Source organism: Sinohyriopsis cumingii, chromosome 17 (assembly GCF_028554795.1).
Source record: "Sinohyriopsis cumingii isolate HCF-2022 chromosome 17, ASM2855479v2, whole genome shotgun sequence".
NCBI lineage: Eukaryota > Metazoa > Mollusca > Bivalvia > Unionida > Unionidae > Sinohyriopsis > Sinohyriopsis cumingii.
In genome coordinates, this window is record NC_142977.1 from 113,448,222 (window position 1) to 113,467,737 (window position 19,516).

General features: G+C 33.6%; 1 protein-coding gene across 1 annotated transcript in view; it reads right to left on the reverse strand.

Annotated features, from left to right (window-relative positions):
* The window catches only part of LOC149779688 (uncharacterized), a 96,792-nt gene that overhangs the window by 52,663 nt on the left and 24,613 nt on the right, over positions 1 to 19,516 (reverse strand). The window contains exons 5-9 of the mRNA XM_089940533.1: positions 15,358 to 15,487; positions 10,143 to 10,242; positions 6,857 to 6,965; positions 5,037 to 5,129; positions 532 to 677 (exon numbers count right to left, since the gene is read on the reverse strand). Of these exons, the coding sequence (XP_089796659.1) occupies positions 532 to 677; positions 5,037 to 5,129; positions 6,857 to 6,965; positions 10,143 to 10,242; positions 15,358 to 15,487 (578 nt within the window). The remainder of the gene's footprint in view (positions 1 to 531; positions 678 to 5,036; positions 5,130 to 6,856; positions 6,966 to 10,142; positions 10,243 to 15,357; positions 15,488 to 19,516) is intronic.

Consider the following 19,516-nt stretch of genomic DNA (forward strand, 5'->3'; position numbering starts at 1 on the left):
TATACAATTCGTATTTGGTATTGCTGTAAATCTGAATGACTTTATACAATTTGTATTTGGTATTGCTGTAAATGTGCATGACTTTATACAATTCGTATTTGGTATTGCTGTAAATATGCATGAATTTATACAATTTGTATTTGGTATTGCTGTAAATATGCATGAATTTATACAATTTGTATTTGGTACTGCTGTAAATATGCATGAATTTATACAATTTGTATTTGTTACTGCTGTAAATATGCATGAATTTATACAATTTGTATTTGTTACTGCTGTAAATATGCATGAATTTATATAATTTGTATTTGGTACTGCTGTAAATATGCATGAATTTATACAATTTGCATTTGGTACTGCTGTAAATATGCATGACTTTATACAATTTGTAACTGAGACTGATAGTCATAGATAGGACATTATGATAGTCACAAAATCAACAGATAAAAAATAGACCCTAAATATACAAAATAAGATTTTGATCAATTCATTACTGAGAACATAATCATTAGTTAATTTATACCAACTTACAGATGTACATGCATTAAGTTGTTCCTTAAGTAGCCCCAGTGTGATGGCAGTTACAACAGACAGCCATTCCACATTGAACCCTGGCGTGTCAAGGCCAATCACATACTGATCCCAAACATACAGCAATGTGTCCATCCTGTGGTAACCTGGCAATAAATAAATATTGGGTAGACATTTTGATATGTTCATATTTACATATCCCATACATATTACTTCTATGAGGCATAAAATTTATTACATTTATTTGAAGCACAATCCAATTTCTATATTAAGAAATAAAATCAAAGCAAAATATTTCTTGTGATAATATTTATACTGGAAGAAACGTTTTTACAAAAGATGATATAAATACAGCAGTACCTGCATCATAAAGAATTGGAATACCTCTTGCAAAGTCATTATTAAGTATGGTGGCACAATATGTATATCCTGCAATATTGTTATTAGGTATGGTGGCACAATATGTATATCCTGCAATATTGTTATTAAGTATGGTGGCACAATATGTATATCCTGCAATATTGTTATTAAGTATGGTGGCACAATATGTATATCCTGCAATATTGTTATTAAGTATGGTGGCACAATATGTATATCCTGCAATATTGTTATTAAGTATGGTGGCACAATATGTATATCCTGCAATATTGTTATTAAGTATGGTGGCACAATATGTATATCCTGCAATATTGTTATTAAGTATGGTGGCACAATATGTATATCCTGCAATATTGTTATTAAGTATGGTGGCACAATATGTATATCCTGCAATATTGTTATTAGGTATGGTGGCACAATATGTATATCGTGCAATATTGTTATTAGGTATGGTGGCACAATATGTATATCCTGCAATATTGTTATTAGGTATGGTGGCACAATATGTATATCCTGCAATATTGTTATTAAGTATGGTGGCACAATATGTATATCATGCAATATTGTTATTAGGTATGGTGGCACAATATGTATATCCTGCAATATTGTTATTAAGTATGGTGGCACAATATGTATATCCTGCAATATTGTTATTAGGTATGGTGGCACAAGATAGATATCCTGCAATATTTGTATTAAGTATGGTGGCACAATATGTATATCCTGCAATATTGTTATTAGGTATGGTGGCACAATATGTATATCCTGCAATATTGTTATTAGGTATGGTGGCACAATATGTATATCCTGCAATATTGTTATTAGGTATGGTGGCACAATATGTATATCCTGCAATATTGTTATTAGGTATGGTGGCACAAGATAGATATCCTGCAATATTTGTGTTAGGTATGGTGGCACAATATGTATATCCTGCAATATTGTTATTAAGTATGGTAGCAAAATATGTATATCCTGCAATATTTTTATTAAGTATGGTGGAACAATTTGTATATCCTGCAATATTTGTATTAAGTATGGTGGCACAATATGTATATCCTGCAATATTGTTATTAAGTATGGTAGCAAAATACGTATATCCTGCAATATTTTTATTAAGTATGGTGGCACAATATGTATATCCTGCAATATTGTTATTAGGTATGGTGGCACAAGATAGATATCCTGCAATATTTGTATTAGGTATGGTGGCACAATATGTATATCCTGCAATATTGTTATTAAGTATGGTGGCACAATATATATATCCTGCAATACTGTTATTAGGTATGGTGGCACAAGATAGGTATCCTGCAATATTTGTATTAGGTATGGTGGCACAATAAATATATCCTGCAATATTGTTATTAAGTATGGTGGCAAAATATGTATATCCTGCAATATTTGTATTAAGTATGGTGGCAAAATATGTATATCCTACAATATTGTGATTAAGTATGGTGGCAAAATATGTATATCCTGCAATATTGTTATTAAGTATGGTAGCAAAATATGTATATCCTGCAATATTTTTATTAAGTATGGTGGCACAATATGTATATCCTGCAATATTGTTATTAGGTATGGTGGCACAAGATAGATATCCTGCAATATTTGTATTAGGTATGGTGGCACAATATGTATATCCTGCAATATTGTTATTAGGTATGGTGGCACAAGATAGATATCCTGCAATATTTGTATTAAGTATGGTGGCACAATATGTATATCCTGCAATATTGTTATTAAGTATGGTAGCAAAATATGTATATCCTGAAATGTTTTTATTAAGTATGGTGGCAAAATTTGTATATCCTGCAATATTGTTATTAGGTATGGTGGCACAAGATAGATATCCTGCAATATTTGTATTAAGTATGGTGGCACAATAAGTATATCCTGCAATATTGTTATTAAGTATGGTGGCAAAATATGTATATCCTGCAATATTTGTATTAAGTATGGTGGCACAATATGTATATCCTGCAATATTGTTATTAAGTATGGTGGCAAAATATGTATATCCTGCAATATTTGTATTAAGTATGGTGGCAAAATACATCTGTAGATGTACAGTGTGGAGTGGGGTTATTGGTAGATGTATGGTACAGAGTGGGGTCATCTGCAGACATATGGTACAGAGTGGGTAATCCAAAGATGTATGGTAAAGAGTTGGGTAATCCGTAGATGTAAGGTAGAGTGGGGTCATTGGCAGACGTATGGTACAGAGTGAGATCATCTGTAGATGTATGGTAAAGAGTGAGGTAATCCGTAGATGTATGGTACAGAGTGGGGTAATCTGTAGATGTATGGTACAGAATGGGGTAATCTGTAGATGTATGGGACAGAGTGGGGTCATCTGTAGATGTATGGGACAGAGTGGGGTCATCTGTAGATGTATGGGACAGAGTGGGCTCATCTGGTTATGTATCGTACTTAGTGGGGTCATCTGTGGATGTGTGCCACAGAAGAGATGATTTATGGTATAGATTGCTCAAGTGACAAGGCCCACAACAGGGCAAAGTAAATATTGTGTCCAAAGAGAATATGAAATTTAAAAATTTGAAATTTGTTGCTATTGCAAATAAATCAGGTCTAAACCAGTATCATATGGTGTACATTAAAATGAAATGATTATGACATATGATATCATCGAAATGATATCTTATATTACCTAGGACTTGTGTAACTTGGTAACTTGGTCACACAGGTAGAAATCTTTGGAGCTGTGTAACTTGGTCACACAGGTAGAAATCTTAGGACTATTGCTTGCACAGGTGGAAATCTTAGGACTATTGCTTGCACAGGTGGAAATCTTAGGACTTGTGTAACTTGGTCACACAGGTAGAAATCTTAGGACTTGTGTAACTTGGTCACACATGTGGAAATCTTAGGACTTGTTTACTTGGTCACACAGGTAGAAATCTTAGGACTTGTGTAACTTAGTCACACAGGTAGAAATCTTAGGACTATTGCTTGCACAGGTGGAAATCTTAGGACTTGTTTACTTGGTCACACAGGTTGAAATCTTAGGACCTTTGTAAATTGGTCACACGTGGAAAAATGTATGCTTTCTTACTAAAATAATACAGTTTTCTTTATGTCTTTGAGTAACAAAGTCTAAGATATTCAACCTTTGTAAAGTTGATGAATTTAAAAATACCGATTTATCTATTACTTTACAGACAATTTGTGACAGGGTACATACTGCTACAGAGACCTGATCTGTTGGTATATACTGCTACAAAGATGAAGCACTATAGTCGTAATGATAACCAAACTGAGATTATAGACCCAAATCTTTTGGTATATACTGCTACAAAGATGATGCATTACTTGAAGGCAGGTCTTGCTCTAATTTACCACATCTATCTTGCATTACCTGAAGGCAGGTCTTGGTCTAATTGACCATATCTACCTTGCATTACCTGAAGGCAGGTCTTGGTCTAATTGACCATATCTACCTTGCATTACTGGAAGGCAGTTATTGATCTAATTGTCCATATCTACCTTGCATTACTGGAAGGCAGTTCTTGGTCTAATTGACTATATCTACATTGCATTACTTGAAGGCAGTTCTTGGTCTAATTGACTATACCTACCTTGCATTACTGGAAGGCAGTTCTTGGTCTAATTGACTATATCTACATTGCATTACTTGAAGGCAGTTCTTGGTCTAATTGACTATACCTACCTTGCATTACTGGAAGGCAGTTCTTGGTCTAATTGTCCATATCTACATTGCATTACTGGAAGGCAGTTCTTGGTCTAATTGTCCATATCTACATTGCATTACTGGAAGGCAGTTCTTGGTCTAATTGACCATATCTACCTTGCATTACTGGATGGAAGTTCTTGGTCTAATTTGCAGTTGGGAGAGATAGATGAGAAAATAAAGTAACTTTGCACTGTAGTTACTGTCTGCAAGTAGCTACCTACAAACATGTCTTCTGACTCTGGAATATATTAACTTGAAAGCAGTATAGCTACTGTCTGCAACCACCAACATACAAAAATAATATCCTGACAACAGGACATATAATTTGATAGTAGTGTGCTACTATCTGCAACCACTAACATAAACAAAATCTCCTGATGACAGGACATATTAACTTGGAAATACCTACCTACAAACATGCTCCTGATCATTGGACGTACTAACTTCATCAATCCATCTATCAAAATCTGGTAACTTCCTGTGTCTGTCTTCACAATTTTTTCTGTAACAAGAAATACAATGATTGTCAATAATATTTACATAATGTTTGAAAAATTATCATTAAGGCCAAAGTTATAATTTCTGGAGTAAAGATTTGGATAATAACTAAAGCTTCCATTTATTTATACATCTTAAAGCTTCATACTGGAGTACTAATATTTCCTCTTTCACCTCTAATCTTTAAATTATATATATATATATATATATATATATATATATATATATATATATATATATATATATATATAAAATGGAAATTCAGCTAATAGGCATGATTATTTTAATTGTCATTACTGTTACCACCCAACCATCATGATTACCATCACCAATTTCCTTACTGTTACCATCACTAACATCATCATAATAACCATCATCAAAATTGCCACCACCAACATCAGTACCATAACCACTATCATTATGACTAGCATTGCCAACATTGTCATGATTACCATCAACATTATTTTCATGATTAACATTATCACCATCAACCTCAAAATTACCATCATCACCATTACAAAAACTACAGGCATGATTATTTTAACAGCTATTGCCATTACCACCCCCTCCATCATGACCATAGTCTTCATCATTATCATCCTCCTCCTCATCATCATGATTAACATCACCATCATTATCATGATCATAATCACATAATCACTGCCTTCAGTGTCATGATCACCATCACCAATATCATCATGATCACCATCACAATATCATCATGATTACCATCACCAATATGATCACCATCACCAATATGATCATGATTACCATCACCAATATCATCATGATCACATCACCAATATCATCATGATTACCATCACCATTATCATCATCATTACCATCACCATTATGATCATGATCTCCATTACCAATATCATCATGATCACCATCACCAATATCATCATGATTACCATCACCAATATCATCATGATCACCACCACCAATATCATCATGATTACCATCACCATTATCATCATGATTTCCACCACCAATATCATCATGATTACCATCACCAATATCATCATGATTACCATCACCAATATCATCATGATCACCATCACCAATATCATCATGATTACCATCACCAATGTCATCATGATCACCATCACCAATATCATCATGATTACCATCACCATTATCATCATCATTACCATCACCATTATGAGCATGATCTCCATTACCAATATCATCATGATCACCATCACCAATATCATCATGATCACCATCACCAATATCATGATTACCATCACCATTATCATCATGATTACCACCACCAATATCATCATGATTACCATCACCAATATTATCATCATTACCATCACCATTATCATCATGATTTCCACCACCAATATCATAATGATTACCATCACCAATATCATCATGATTACCATCACCAATACCATCATGATTACCACCACCAATATCATCATGATTACCATCACCAATATCATCATAATCACCATCACCAATATCATCATGATTACCATCACCATTATCATCATGATTACCATCACCATTATCATTATTATAATTCTTCCTTTCTATAAATCTATAGACATAACTCTTATTCTCTCTCCCTCTGTCCTTGGGAAGGGCAGTGAACTTCCATTTTCTTGGTATGATATAGCCATTAATGTCCTAAAACTACTGTTAAAAATCAAGCAACAAACTCTCTTACTTATCAATAATTGAGACCTAGTTTTAACACAGACAGTACACATAAAATACCTTTTGAGGGTACAAACTTGCTGACAATTATTCTGGTAATGTCAGGGTAATGTTCCTGTAGTAACTTGGCCACTTTATCCACAAACCCATTCATCTCCTCATTGTGGGTCTAAGTAAATACAGAAAGAAATGATACTGGTTCAACTTTATTTCCTTGTAAGAACAGTCCAAGAACAGAACATAATATGGATGGGAAAAATTTGGCATAAATGCTGTATATTCGATATTTGTCAGAGTCTTCCTGTAAGAGATACTGTTTTTAAAATCTGTGACATTCTCTGTTTGGAAAATGATCTTTCCCATATTTGTGAAAGCCAAATAACATGAACAACTGTGTGTAGCTGTTGTAACATGAAAACTGTGTGGAGATGTTTAACAAGACAAACTGTGTGTGGATGTTTGATATGAACAACTGTGTGTAGATGTTTAACATGACCCACTGTGTGCAGATGTTTTATCATGACAAACTGTGTATAGATGCTTTGACATGACAAACCTTGTGTGGATGTTTAACATGACAGACTGTGTGTGGATGTTTAACATGACAAACTGTGAGTAGATTTTTAACAAGACAAACTGTGTGTAGATGTTTAACATGACAAATTGTGTGTAGATGTTTAACAAGACAAACTGTGTGTAGATGTTTTAACATGACAAACTGTGTGTAGATGTTTTAACATGACATAAAACCAAACAATGATAAATATAGTAAGACACACTTAACAATACCCTGCAATAAAAAATCTTTTAATACACATTGTGACTTAATACCAAGGAATGATAAGTGTAGTAAGACATTGTGACATAATACAAAGGAATTATAAGTGTAGAAAGACATATTGTGACATATAACCAAGCAATGATAAGTGAAGTAATACACATTGTGGCATAATTCCAAGCAATGATAAGTGTAGTAATACACATTTTGACTCAATAAAAAGGAATGATATGTGTAGTAAGACACTGTGATATATGTTATAAAACATGTCATAACCACAAAGAAATTTTAAGTGAAGAAAGACACATTGTGAAATAATACCAAGCAATGATAAATGTAATAAGACACACTGAGACATAATACACAGGAATGGTAAGTGTAGTAATACACATTGTGACATAATAAAAAGCAATGATAAGTGTAGTAATACACAATGTGACATAATACAAAGGAATGGTAAGTGTAGTAAGACACATTGTGAAATAATACATGTACCAAGCAATGATAAGTGTAGCAATACACACTGTGACATAATAACAAGCAATATTAGTGTCATTAAGCAATGCTATGAATTAATTTTGTTAATTAGAAAATTTGAAATTAATGCATATGTAAAATGCAAGAAATTCATATAGGTGTTGGATTACACATTATATGTAATTTATCTATATAAATCCATGTTATATAACATGTCATAACCACAATTACATGTGAGTTATCTACATGAAGCCATGTTATATAACAAGTCATAACCACAATTACATGTGAGTTATCTACATGAAGCCATGTTATATAACATGTCATAACCACAATTACTTGTGAGTTATCTACATGCAGTCATGTTATATAACATGTCATAACCACAACTACATGTGGTTTATCTACATGAAACCATGTTATATAACATGTCATAACCACAATTACATGTGATTTATCTACATGAAACCATGTTATATAACATGTCATAACCACAATTACATGTGATTTATCTACATGAAGCCATGTTATAAAATATGTCATAACCACAATTACTTGTGATTTATCTACATGAAACCATGTTATATAACATGTCATAACCACAACTACATGTGATTTATCTACATGAAACTATGTTATATAACATGTCATAACCACAATTACATGTGATTTATCTACATGAAGCCATGTTATAAATCATGTCATAACCACAATTACATGTGATTTGTCTACATGAAGCCATGTTATATAACATGTCATAACCACAATTACTTGTGATTTATCTACATGAAGCCATGTTATAAATCATGTCATAACCCATCTACATGTAGTTTATCTACACGAAACCATGTTATATAACATGTCATAACCACAATTAAATGTGATTTATCTACATGAAGCCATGTTATATAACATGTCATAACCACAATTACTTGTGATTTTCCTACAAAGAGCCATTTTATATAACGTGTCATAACCACAACTACATAAGGTTTATCTACATGCAGTCATGTTATATAACACGTCATAACCACAAGTGCATGTGGTTTATCTACATGAAACCATGTTATAGAACATGTCATAGCCACAATTACTTGTGGTTTATCTACCTGAAGCCATGTTATATAACATGTCATAGCCACAATTACTTGTGGTTTATCTACATGAAGCCATGTTATATAACATGTCATAGCCACAATTACATGTGATTTATCTACATGCAGTCATGTTATATAACATGTCATAACCACAAGTGCATGTGGTTTATCTACATGAAACCATGTTATAGAACATGTCATAGCCACAATTACATGTGATTTATCTACATAAAGCCATGTTATATAACATGTTATAACCACAAAATTACATGTGGTTTATCTACATGAAGCCATGTTATAAAACATGTCATAACCACAATTACATGTGATTTATCTACATGAAACCATGTTACATAACATGTCATAACAATTACATGGGATTTATCTACATGAAGCCATGTTATATAACATGTCATAGCCACAATTACATGTGATTTATCTACATGAAGCCATGTTATATAACAAGTCATAACAATTTCATGGGATTTACCTACATGAAACCATGTTATATAACATGTCATAACAATTACATGGGATTTATCTACATGAAGCCATGTTATATAACATGTCATAGCCACAATTACATGTGATTTATCTACATGAAGCCATGTTATATAACAAGTCATAACAATTACATGGGATTTATCTACATGAAGCCATGTTATATAACATGTCATAACAATTACATGTGATTTATCTACATGAAACCATGTTATATAACATGTCATAGCCACAATTACATGTGATTTATCTACAAGAAGCCATGTTATATAATGTGTCATAGCCACAATTACATGTGATTTATCTACATGAAGCCATGTTATAAATCATGTCATAACCACAGTTACATGGGATTTGTCTACATGAAGCTTATGTCATATTACACTATTAGTTAGCATGACCTAACTACACTTCCATGAAAATTCAAATAAATTACATCAATGGCTATAATTAAGGTGAACTACAGAAGACTACAGATTATAATCAGACATACATCTGAACCCGAGTCTACCACAAATCCTGGCCTTGACTCCATGTAGGTGAAGAATTCCTCAACGAGCTCTGCCACCACTCGCCCTGATGGTGGGTCCTTCCTGTAAGAAATAAGTAAGACACAGCAAATTAATATACTGTAAAGCTTAATGATATACCTGTTGCTAAAGAGACCATGATAATAATATTAGGTTACAAATATGTCATATTAACTCAAATCAAGAAAATTGGACAATGCTACAATGTTATACTTTCAGGTATACAGGCCTATGGTAATACAAGACTGGACAGTGTTATAATGTTATGATTTCATGTATACAGGCCTATGGTAATACAAAATTGGACAGTGCTATAATATTATGATTTCATGTATACAGGCCTATCATAATACAAGATTGGACAGTGCTATAATATAATGATTTCATGTATACAGGCCTATGGTAATACAAGATTGGACAGTGCTATAATGTTATGATTTGATGTATACAGGCCTATCATAATACAAGATTGGACAGTGCTATAATATAATGATTTCATGTATACAGGCCTATGGTAATACAAGACTGGACAGTGCTATAATATTATGGTTTCATGTACACAGGCCTATGTTAATACAAGACTTGACAGTGCTATAATGTTATAATTTCATGTATACAGGCCTATGGTAATACAAGACTGGACAGTGCTATAATGTTATAATTTCATGTATACAGGCCTATGGTAATACAAAATTGGACAGTGCTATAATATTATGATTTCATGTATACAGGCCTATCATAATACAAGATTGGACAGTGCTATAATATAATGATTTCATGTATACAGGCCTATGGTAATACAAGACTGGACAGTGCTATAATGTTATAATTTCATGTATACAGGCCTATGGTAATACAAGACTGGACAGTGCTATAATATTATGGTTTCATGTACACAGGCTTATGGTAATACAAGATTGGACAGTGCTACAATGTTATGATTTCATGTATACAGGCCTATGGTAATACAAGACTGGACAGTGCTATAATGTTATAATTTCATGAATACAGGCCTATGGTAATACAAGACTGGACAGTGCTATAACATTATGATTTCATGTATACAGGCCTATGGTAATACAAAATTGGACAGTGCTATAATATTATGATTTCATGTATACAGGCCTATCATAATACAAGATTGGACAGTGCTATAATATAATGATTTCATGTATACAGGCCTATGGTAATACAAGACTGGACAGTGCTATAATATTATGGTTTCATGTACACAGGCCTATGGTAATACAAGACTTGACAGTGCTATAATGTTATCATTTCATGTATACAGGCCTATGGTAATACAAGATTGGACAGTGCTACAATGTTATGATTTCATGTATACAGGCCTATGGTAATACAAGACTGGACAGTGCTATAATGTTATAATTTCATGAATACAGGCCTATGGTAATACAAGACTGGACAGTGCTATAACATTATGATTTCATGTATACAGGCCTATGGTAATACAAAATTGGACAGTGCTATAATATTATGATTTCATGTATACAGGCCTATCATAATACAAGATTGGACAGTGCTATAATATAATGATTTCATGTATACAGGCCTATGGTAATACAAGACTGGACAGTGTTATAATGTTATAATTTCATGTATACAGGCCTATGGTAATACAAGACTGGACAGTGCTATAATATTATGGTTTCATGTACACAGGCTTATGGTAATACAAGATTGGACAGTGCTACAATGTTATGATTTCATGTATACAGGCCTATGGTAATACAAGACTGGACAGTGCTATAATGTTATAATTTCAGGTATACAGGCCTACGGTAATACAAGACTGGACAGTGTTATAATGTTATGATTTCATGTATACAGGCCTATGGTAATACAAAATTGGACAGTGCTATAATATTATGATTTCATGTATACAGGCCTATCATAATACAAGATTGGACAGTGCTATAATATAATGATTTCATGTATACAGGCCTATGGTAATACAAGACTGGACAGTGCTATAATATTATGGTTTCATGTACACAGGCCTATGGTAATACAAGACTTGACAGTGCTATAATGTTATAATTTCATGTATACAGGCCTATGGTAATACAAGACTGGACAGTGCTATAATGTTATAATTTCATGTACACAGGCCTATGGTAATACAAGACTGGACAGTGCTATAATGTTATACTTTCATGTACACAGGCCTATGGTAATACAAGACTGGACAGTGCTATAATGTTATAATTTCATGTACACAGGCCTATGGTAATACAAGACTGGACAGTGCTATAATGTTATAATTTCATGTATACAGGCCCATGGTAATACAAGACTGGACAGTGCTATAATATTATGGTTTCATGTACACAGGCTTATGGTAATACAAGATTGGACAGTGCTACAATGTTATGATTTCATGTATACAGGCCTATGGTAATACAAGACTGGACAGTGCTATAATGTTATAATTTCATGAATACAGGCCTATGGTAATACAAGACTGGACAGTGCTATAACATTATGATTTCATGTATACAGGCCTATGTAATACAAGACTGGACAGTGCTATAATAGTATGATTTCATGTATACAGGCCTATGTAATACTAGACTGGACAGTGCTATAATATTATGATTTCATGTATACAGGCCTATGTAATACTAGACTGGACAGTGCTATAATATTATGATTTCATGTATACAGGCCTATGTAATACAAGACTGGACAGTGCTATAATATTATGATTTCATGTATACAGGCCTATGTAATACTAGACTGGACAGTGCTATAATATTATGATTTACTGTATACAGGCCTATGTAATACAAGACTGGACAGTGCTATAATGTTATGATTTCATGTATACAGGCCTATGGTAACATATAATTGCTGCCATCATTCTGCTTGCCAACAAGTAACATTATATATGCAATGGTTGGACAATTTGACATTTAATCTTTAAACTAGGGGAATTAGCTTCCAACTTTACTGACGAAAAATGAAATTACCTAAATAAGAAAATAAAAACAGTTATTGTTTCTCAGCAGTGATACATTGTGCTAAGAATACCCAATGTGGCTACATTTATGTAGTGTGGTAAGGAGACCCAATGTGGCTATATTTATGTAGTGTGGTAAGGAGACCCAATGTGACTATATTTACGTAGTATTGTAAAAAGACCCAGTGTCACTATATTTACGTAGTATTGTAAAAAGACCCAATGTGGCTATATTTAAGTAGTATTGTAAAAAGACCCAATGTGGCTACATTTACATAGCGTGGTAAGGAGACCCAATGTGACTATATTTACATAGTATTGTAAAAAGACCCAGTGTCAGTATATTTATGTAGTGTGGTAAGGAGACCCAATGTGGCTATATTTATGTAGTGTGGTAAGGAGACCCAAAGTAGCTATATTTATGTAGTGTGGTAAGGAGACCCAATGTGGCTATATTTATGTAGTGTGGTAAGGAGACCCAATGTGACTATATTTACCTAGTATTTTAAAAAGACCCAGTGTCACTATATTTATGTAGTGTGGTAAGGAGACCCAATGTGGCTATATTTATGTAGTGTGGTAAGGAGACCCAGTGTAGCTATATTTATGTAGTGTGGTAAGGAGACCCAATGTGGCTATATTTATGTAGTGTGGTAAGGAGACCCAATGTGACTATATTTACGTAGTATTGTAAAAAGACCCAGTGTCACTATATTTACGTAGTATTGTAAAAAGACCCAGTGTCACTATATTTACGTAGTATTGTAAAAAGACCCAATGTGGCTATATTTATGTAGTATTGTAAAAAGACACAATGTGGCTATATTTACATAGTGTGGTAAGGAGACCCAGTGTGGCTACATTTACATAGTGTGGTAACGAGACCCAATGTGACTATATTTATGTAGTATTGACAAAAGTCCCAATGTGGCTACATTTACATAGCGAGGTATGGAGACCCAATGTGGCTATATTTACATAGTATTGTAAAAAGACCCAGTGTCACTATATTTATGTAGTGTGGTAAGGAGACCCAATGTGGCTATATTTATGTAGTGTGGTAAGGAGACCCAATGTAGCTATATTTATATAGTGTGGTAAGGAGACCCAATGTGGCATATTTATTTAGTGTGGTAAAGAGACCCAATGTGGCTATATTTACATAGTGTGGTAAGGAGACCCATTGTGGCTATATTTATATAGTGTGGTAAGGAGACCCAATGTGGCTATATTTACGTAGTGTGGTAAGGAGACCCAATGTGGCTACATTTATGTAGTGTGGTAAGGAGACCCAATTTGACTATATTTACATAGTATTGTAAAAAGACACAATGTGGCTACATTTATGTAGTGTGATAAGGAGATCAAATATGGCTATTTACATAGTGTGGTAAGGAGACCCAATGTGGCTATATTTATGTAGTGTGGTAAGGAGACCCAATGTGGCTATATTTATGTAGTGTGGTAAGGAGACCCAACGTGGCTATATTTACATAGTGTGGTAAGGAGACCCAATGTGGCTACATTTACACAGTGTGGTAAAGAGATCCAATGTGGCTATATTTACATAGTGTGGTAAGTGTGGTAAGGAGACCCAATGTGGCTACATTTATGTAGTGTGGTAAGGAGACCCAATGTGGCTATATTAATGTAGCATGGTAAGGAGACCCAATGTGGCTATATTTATGTAGTGTGGTAAGGAGACCCAATGTGGCTACATTTACATAGTGTGGTAAGGAGATCCAATGTGGCTATATTTACATAGTGTAGTAAGGAGACCCAATGTGGCTATATTTATGTAGTGTGGTAAGGAGATCCAATGTGGCTATATTTACATAGTCTGGTAAGGAGACCCAATGTGGCTATATTTACATAGTATTGTAAAAAGACCCAATGTGGCTATATTTAAGTAGACTGGTAAGGACACCTAATGTGACTGTATTTACACAGTGTGGTAAGGAGATCCAATGTGGCTATATTTACGCAGTATTGTAAAAAGACCCAATGTGGCTACATTTACATAGTGTGGTAAGGAGATTAAATGTGGCTATATTTACATAATGTGGTAAGGAGAAACATTTCACTACAAGCATTGAAAGGCTAGTGTTCATATTGTCTCTATGCACACAAGGTTAAAATTCAACAACGACAACCTAAACAGACATTATAATTTGTGATAAATTTAGCCACAATACCTGGGAATAGCAGGTGAAGACACTTGCATGAAGGGTACTATCAGCAAGTGATCCACATCTCTCAGTCGGGCTGGAGTTCCTTGTTTTGCATGAAAGTATGACAAAACAGCCTTCATGCCAAAAAACACACCTGAAAAATAAACACACAGTACTAGAGACATCTCAGGTCAAATAACTCCCTCAGCTAGTGTAGGTTACACACTTCAACACAAATAACCATCTTAACTAGGGTACAAATTTCAACACAAATAACCATCTTAATTTGGGTACACATTTCAACACAAATAATCATCTTAATTTGGGTACACACTACAACACAAATAACCATCTTAACTAGGGTACACATTTTAACACAAATAACCATCTTAACTAGGGTACACATTTCAACACAAATAACCATCTTAATTTGGGTACACATTTCAACACAAATAACCATCTTAACTAGGGTACACATTTTAAGACAAATAACCATCTTAACTAGGGTACACATTTTAACACAAATAACCATCTTAACTATGGTACACACTTCAACACAAATAATACCCTTAACTAATCAATACACTTCAACACAAAAAATCCCCTTAACTAGAATATGTACTCCAGTATAAAAATCCATTTAACTAGAGTATCCAAATAACTTCACCTAGAGTGTGTACTTCCCATTCAAATAAGAATACACTTCAACACAAAATAACTCACTCAACTACAGTGTGCACTTGAGCTAAAATGTCTGACTAGAGTGTGCACATTAACTCAAATAACTCACTCAACCAAATTTTGCACTTGAGCCCAAATAATCCCACTCACCTCAAGTGTACTTCAACTCAAATAACCTGCTCAACAGGAGTCTACACATCAACTCATATTTTGTGTATATCAATATTGTGTGTTTCACTTTTGGTCAGCTACAGTTGATTCTATTATTAGATAGGTCTTTAAATATGTGTTTAATAGTTTTAAACTCAACCCAAATAATGAACCTGTTTTTGGAGTAATTTCTGATCGGATGATTAAGTATTTCAACATAAGTCATGAATTGTGAAAAATGTCACATAGGTAGGTATTGTGGCACAGTCCTAATAGAGACATGCCGATGTATATAAAGGGAGAATAGATTCATTCCTGATTCATATTTTGAGGTACTGTTCTAGTTTTGAAATCAGCCAGCAGCTGTATTTGGATTTAATTTGAGAGGAATCAATTATTTGAATTATTTATTGGAGTTCCAAAGTGTTCATATGACAGCCTGGACTAAAGCAACATTTTGAGGTTATTGTATATTCATTCAGTGGAGTCATGGACAATGCCATTGTGATACATCATGACTGTTGACACTTTGGCATATTCAAGGATACTGGTACATCAGCAGATTCAAGACCTGGAATTCATTCGACCCACTCTATTCTTTTGGACTTGTGATAAAAAAAATTAAGATTATTTTGGATTTAATTCACAATACTGTAAGTTCCTCTTAAATTTACATTTTATAATTTATAGAAGTAAATTATTAGCTATGCTTTACAAAACTTGTTGGTTTTGCTTCTTTCTGATACCTTGTTTAAGACCATAGAGTTGTAACAGTAAATAACCCTTTCAACTAGAGCACACACTTCAACTTAAATAGCCTCCTCACCTAGAATGTGCACTTCAACTCTAATAACACCTAAATCAAGAATATGTACTTCAACCCAAATAACACCTGCACCTAGAATATGTACTTCAACCCAAATAACATCTGCACCTAGAATATATACTTCAACCCAAATAACACCTGCACCTAGAATATATACTTCAACCCAAATAACACCTGCACCTAGAATATGTACTTCAACCCAAATAACACCTGCACCTAGAATATGTACTTCAACCCAAATAACACCTGCACCTAGAATATGTACTTCAACCCAAATAACACCTGCACCTAGAATATGTACTTCAACCCAAATAACACCTGCACCTAGAATATGTACTTCAACCCAAATAACACCTGCACCTAGAATATGTACTTCAACCCAAATAACACCTGCACCTAGAATATGTACTTCAACCCAAATAACACCTGCACCTAGAATATGTACTTCAACCCAAATAACACCTGCACCTAGAATATGTACTTCAACCCAAATAACACCTGCACCTAGAATATGTACTTCAACCCAAATAACACCTGCACCTAGAATATGTACTTCAACCCAAATAACATCTGCACCTAAAATATATACTTCAACCCAAATAACACCTGCACCTAGAATATATACTTCAACCAAAATAAACTCTTCAGCCAGGATGCACTTCAACTCAAGTAACTATTTCAACTAGAGTGTACACATCAACTCAAATAACCCCTTCAAAAGAGTGTACACATCAACTCAAATAACCCCTTCAAAAGAGTTTACACATCAACTCAAATAACCCCTTCAACCAGAGTGTACACATCAACTCAAATAACCTCTTTAACCAGAGTGTACACATCAACTCAAATAACCCCTTCAACCAGAGTGTACACATCAACTCAAAATAACCCCTTCAACTAAAGTGTACATATCAACTCAAATAACCCCTTCAACTAGAGTGTACACATCAACTCAAATAACCCCTTCAACCAGAGTGTACACATCAACTCAAAATAACCCCTTCAACTAAAGTGTACATATCAACTCAAATAACCCCTTCAACTAGAGTGCACTCTTCAACTAGATAGTGTACTTCAATTTAAAATTCTTTTTTTAAAATAAATTCATAACAAATGAAGCCAAAACAATCTAAATTTAATATTAATCCTTTAAAAAAGAACTAGTGAAAGCGTTAACATTGTAAAGAATAAAGAACTAGTAACATTGTATACATTAATGAGTTTACACATTGCCAACCATGTTAAAACTGAGTGAGTCCACTGTACCCTATTCTTAAATAAAGAAGGTTTCTGATTAATAGTATATGTTGTAATCACTGTGATCAATGCAGCATTATTGATTATGGTGATCCTTATGGCATTAGTGATTACAGTTATTCATACAGCATTAGTGATTACTGTCATCCATGCAACATTATTGATTATGGTGATCCTTATGACATTAGTGATTACTGTGAAAATGCAACATTACTGATTATGGTGATCCTTATGGCATTAGTGATTACTGTCATCAGTGCATTATTATTGATTATGGTGATTCGTATGGCATTAGTGATTACTGTCATCCATGCAGAATTAGTGATTACAGTGATAATTACAGCTTCATTAATGATTACATTTATTCATACAGCATTAGTGATTAGTGATAATTACAACTTTCTTTCATGATCACTGTTATCCATACATCATTAATGATAACAGTGATAATTGCAGCTTTCATTAGTGATTACTGTTATCCATACAGCATTAGTGATTACAGTGATCCATACAGCATTATTATGTATATTCTCACAGCTTTTATTAGTGATTACAGTGATTGATCTATCATTAGCAATTGCAGTAATCCATACAACAAAAGTAACTGTACTATTCACATTAGTGATTACAGTGATCCATGCAACATGAGTGACTGTAGCAATTCTTACATTAGTGATTACAGTGATCCATACAACATGAGTGACTGTAGCAATTCTTACAACATTAGTGATAACAGTGATCCATATAACATGAGTGACTGTAGCAATTATTACAACATTAGTGATCACAGTGATCCATAAAACATGATTGAATGTAGCAATTCTTACAACATTAGTGATCACAGTGATCCCTAATGCATTACCAATAGCAGTAACACCTTCAGTATTAGTGATTACAATGACCCCTACAGCATTAGCACTTAGTGACCCCAGTAGGAGTAGTGATTCCCTACTTCAATAAATATCACACAATGATGACAATGTGAAGTTAATGAAGAAAAAAAAATGAGCATGTAATAATGTGTAATAGCAAACTTACATAAAATACTGTGTAATACTGAACCTACAGGACAATGTGTAACAACAAGCCTAAAGGATATTGTGTAATATCAAGAATACAAAATAATTTGTAATAGGAAACCTACTGGATAATGTGTGATAGAAACCTTGTATTGTACTGTGTAATATGAAACCTACAGGATAATAATAATAATAATAATAATAATAATAATAATAATAATAGCAATAATAATGAGGACTTTGTATAGTG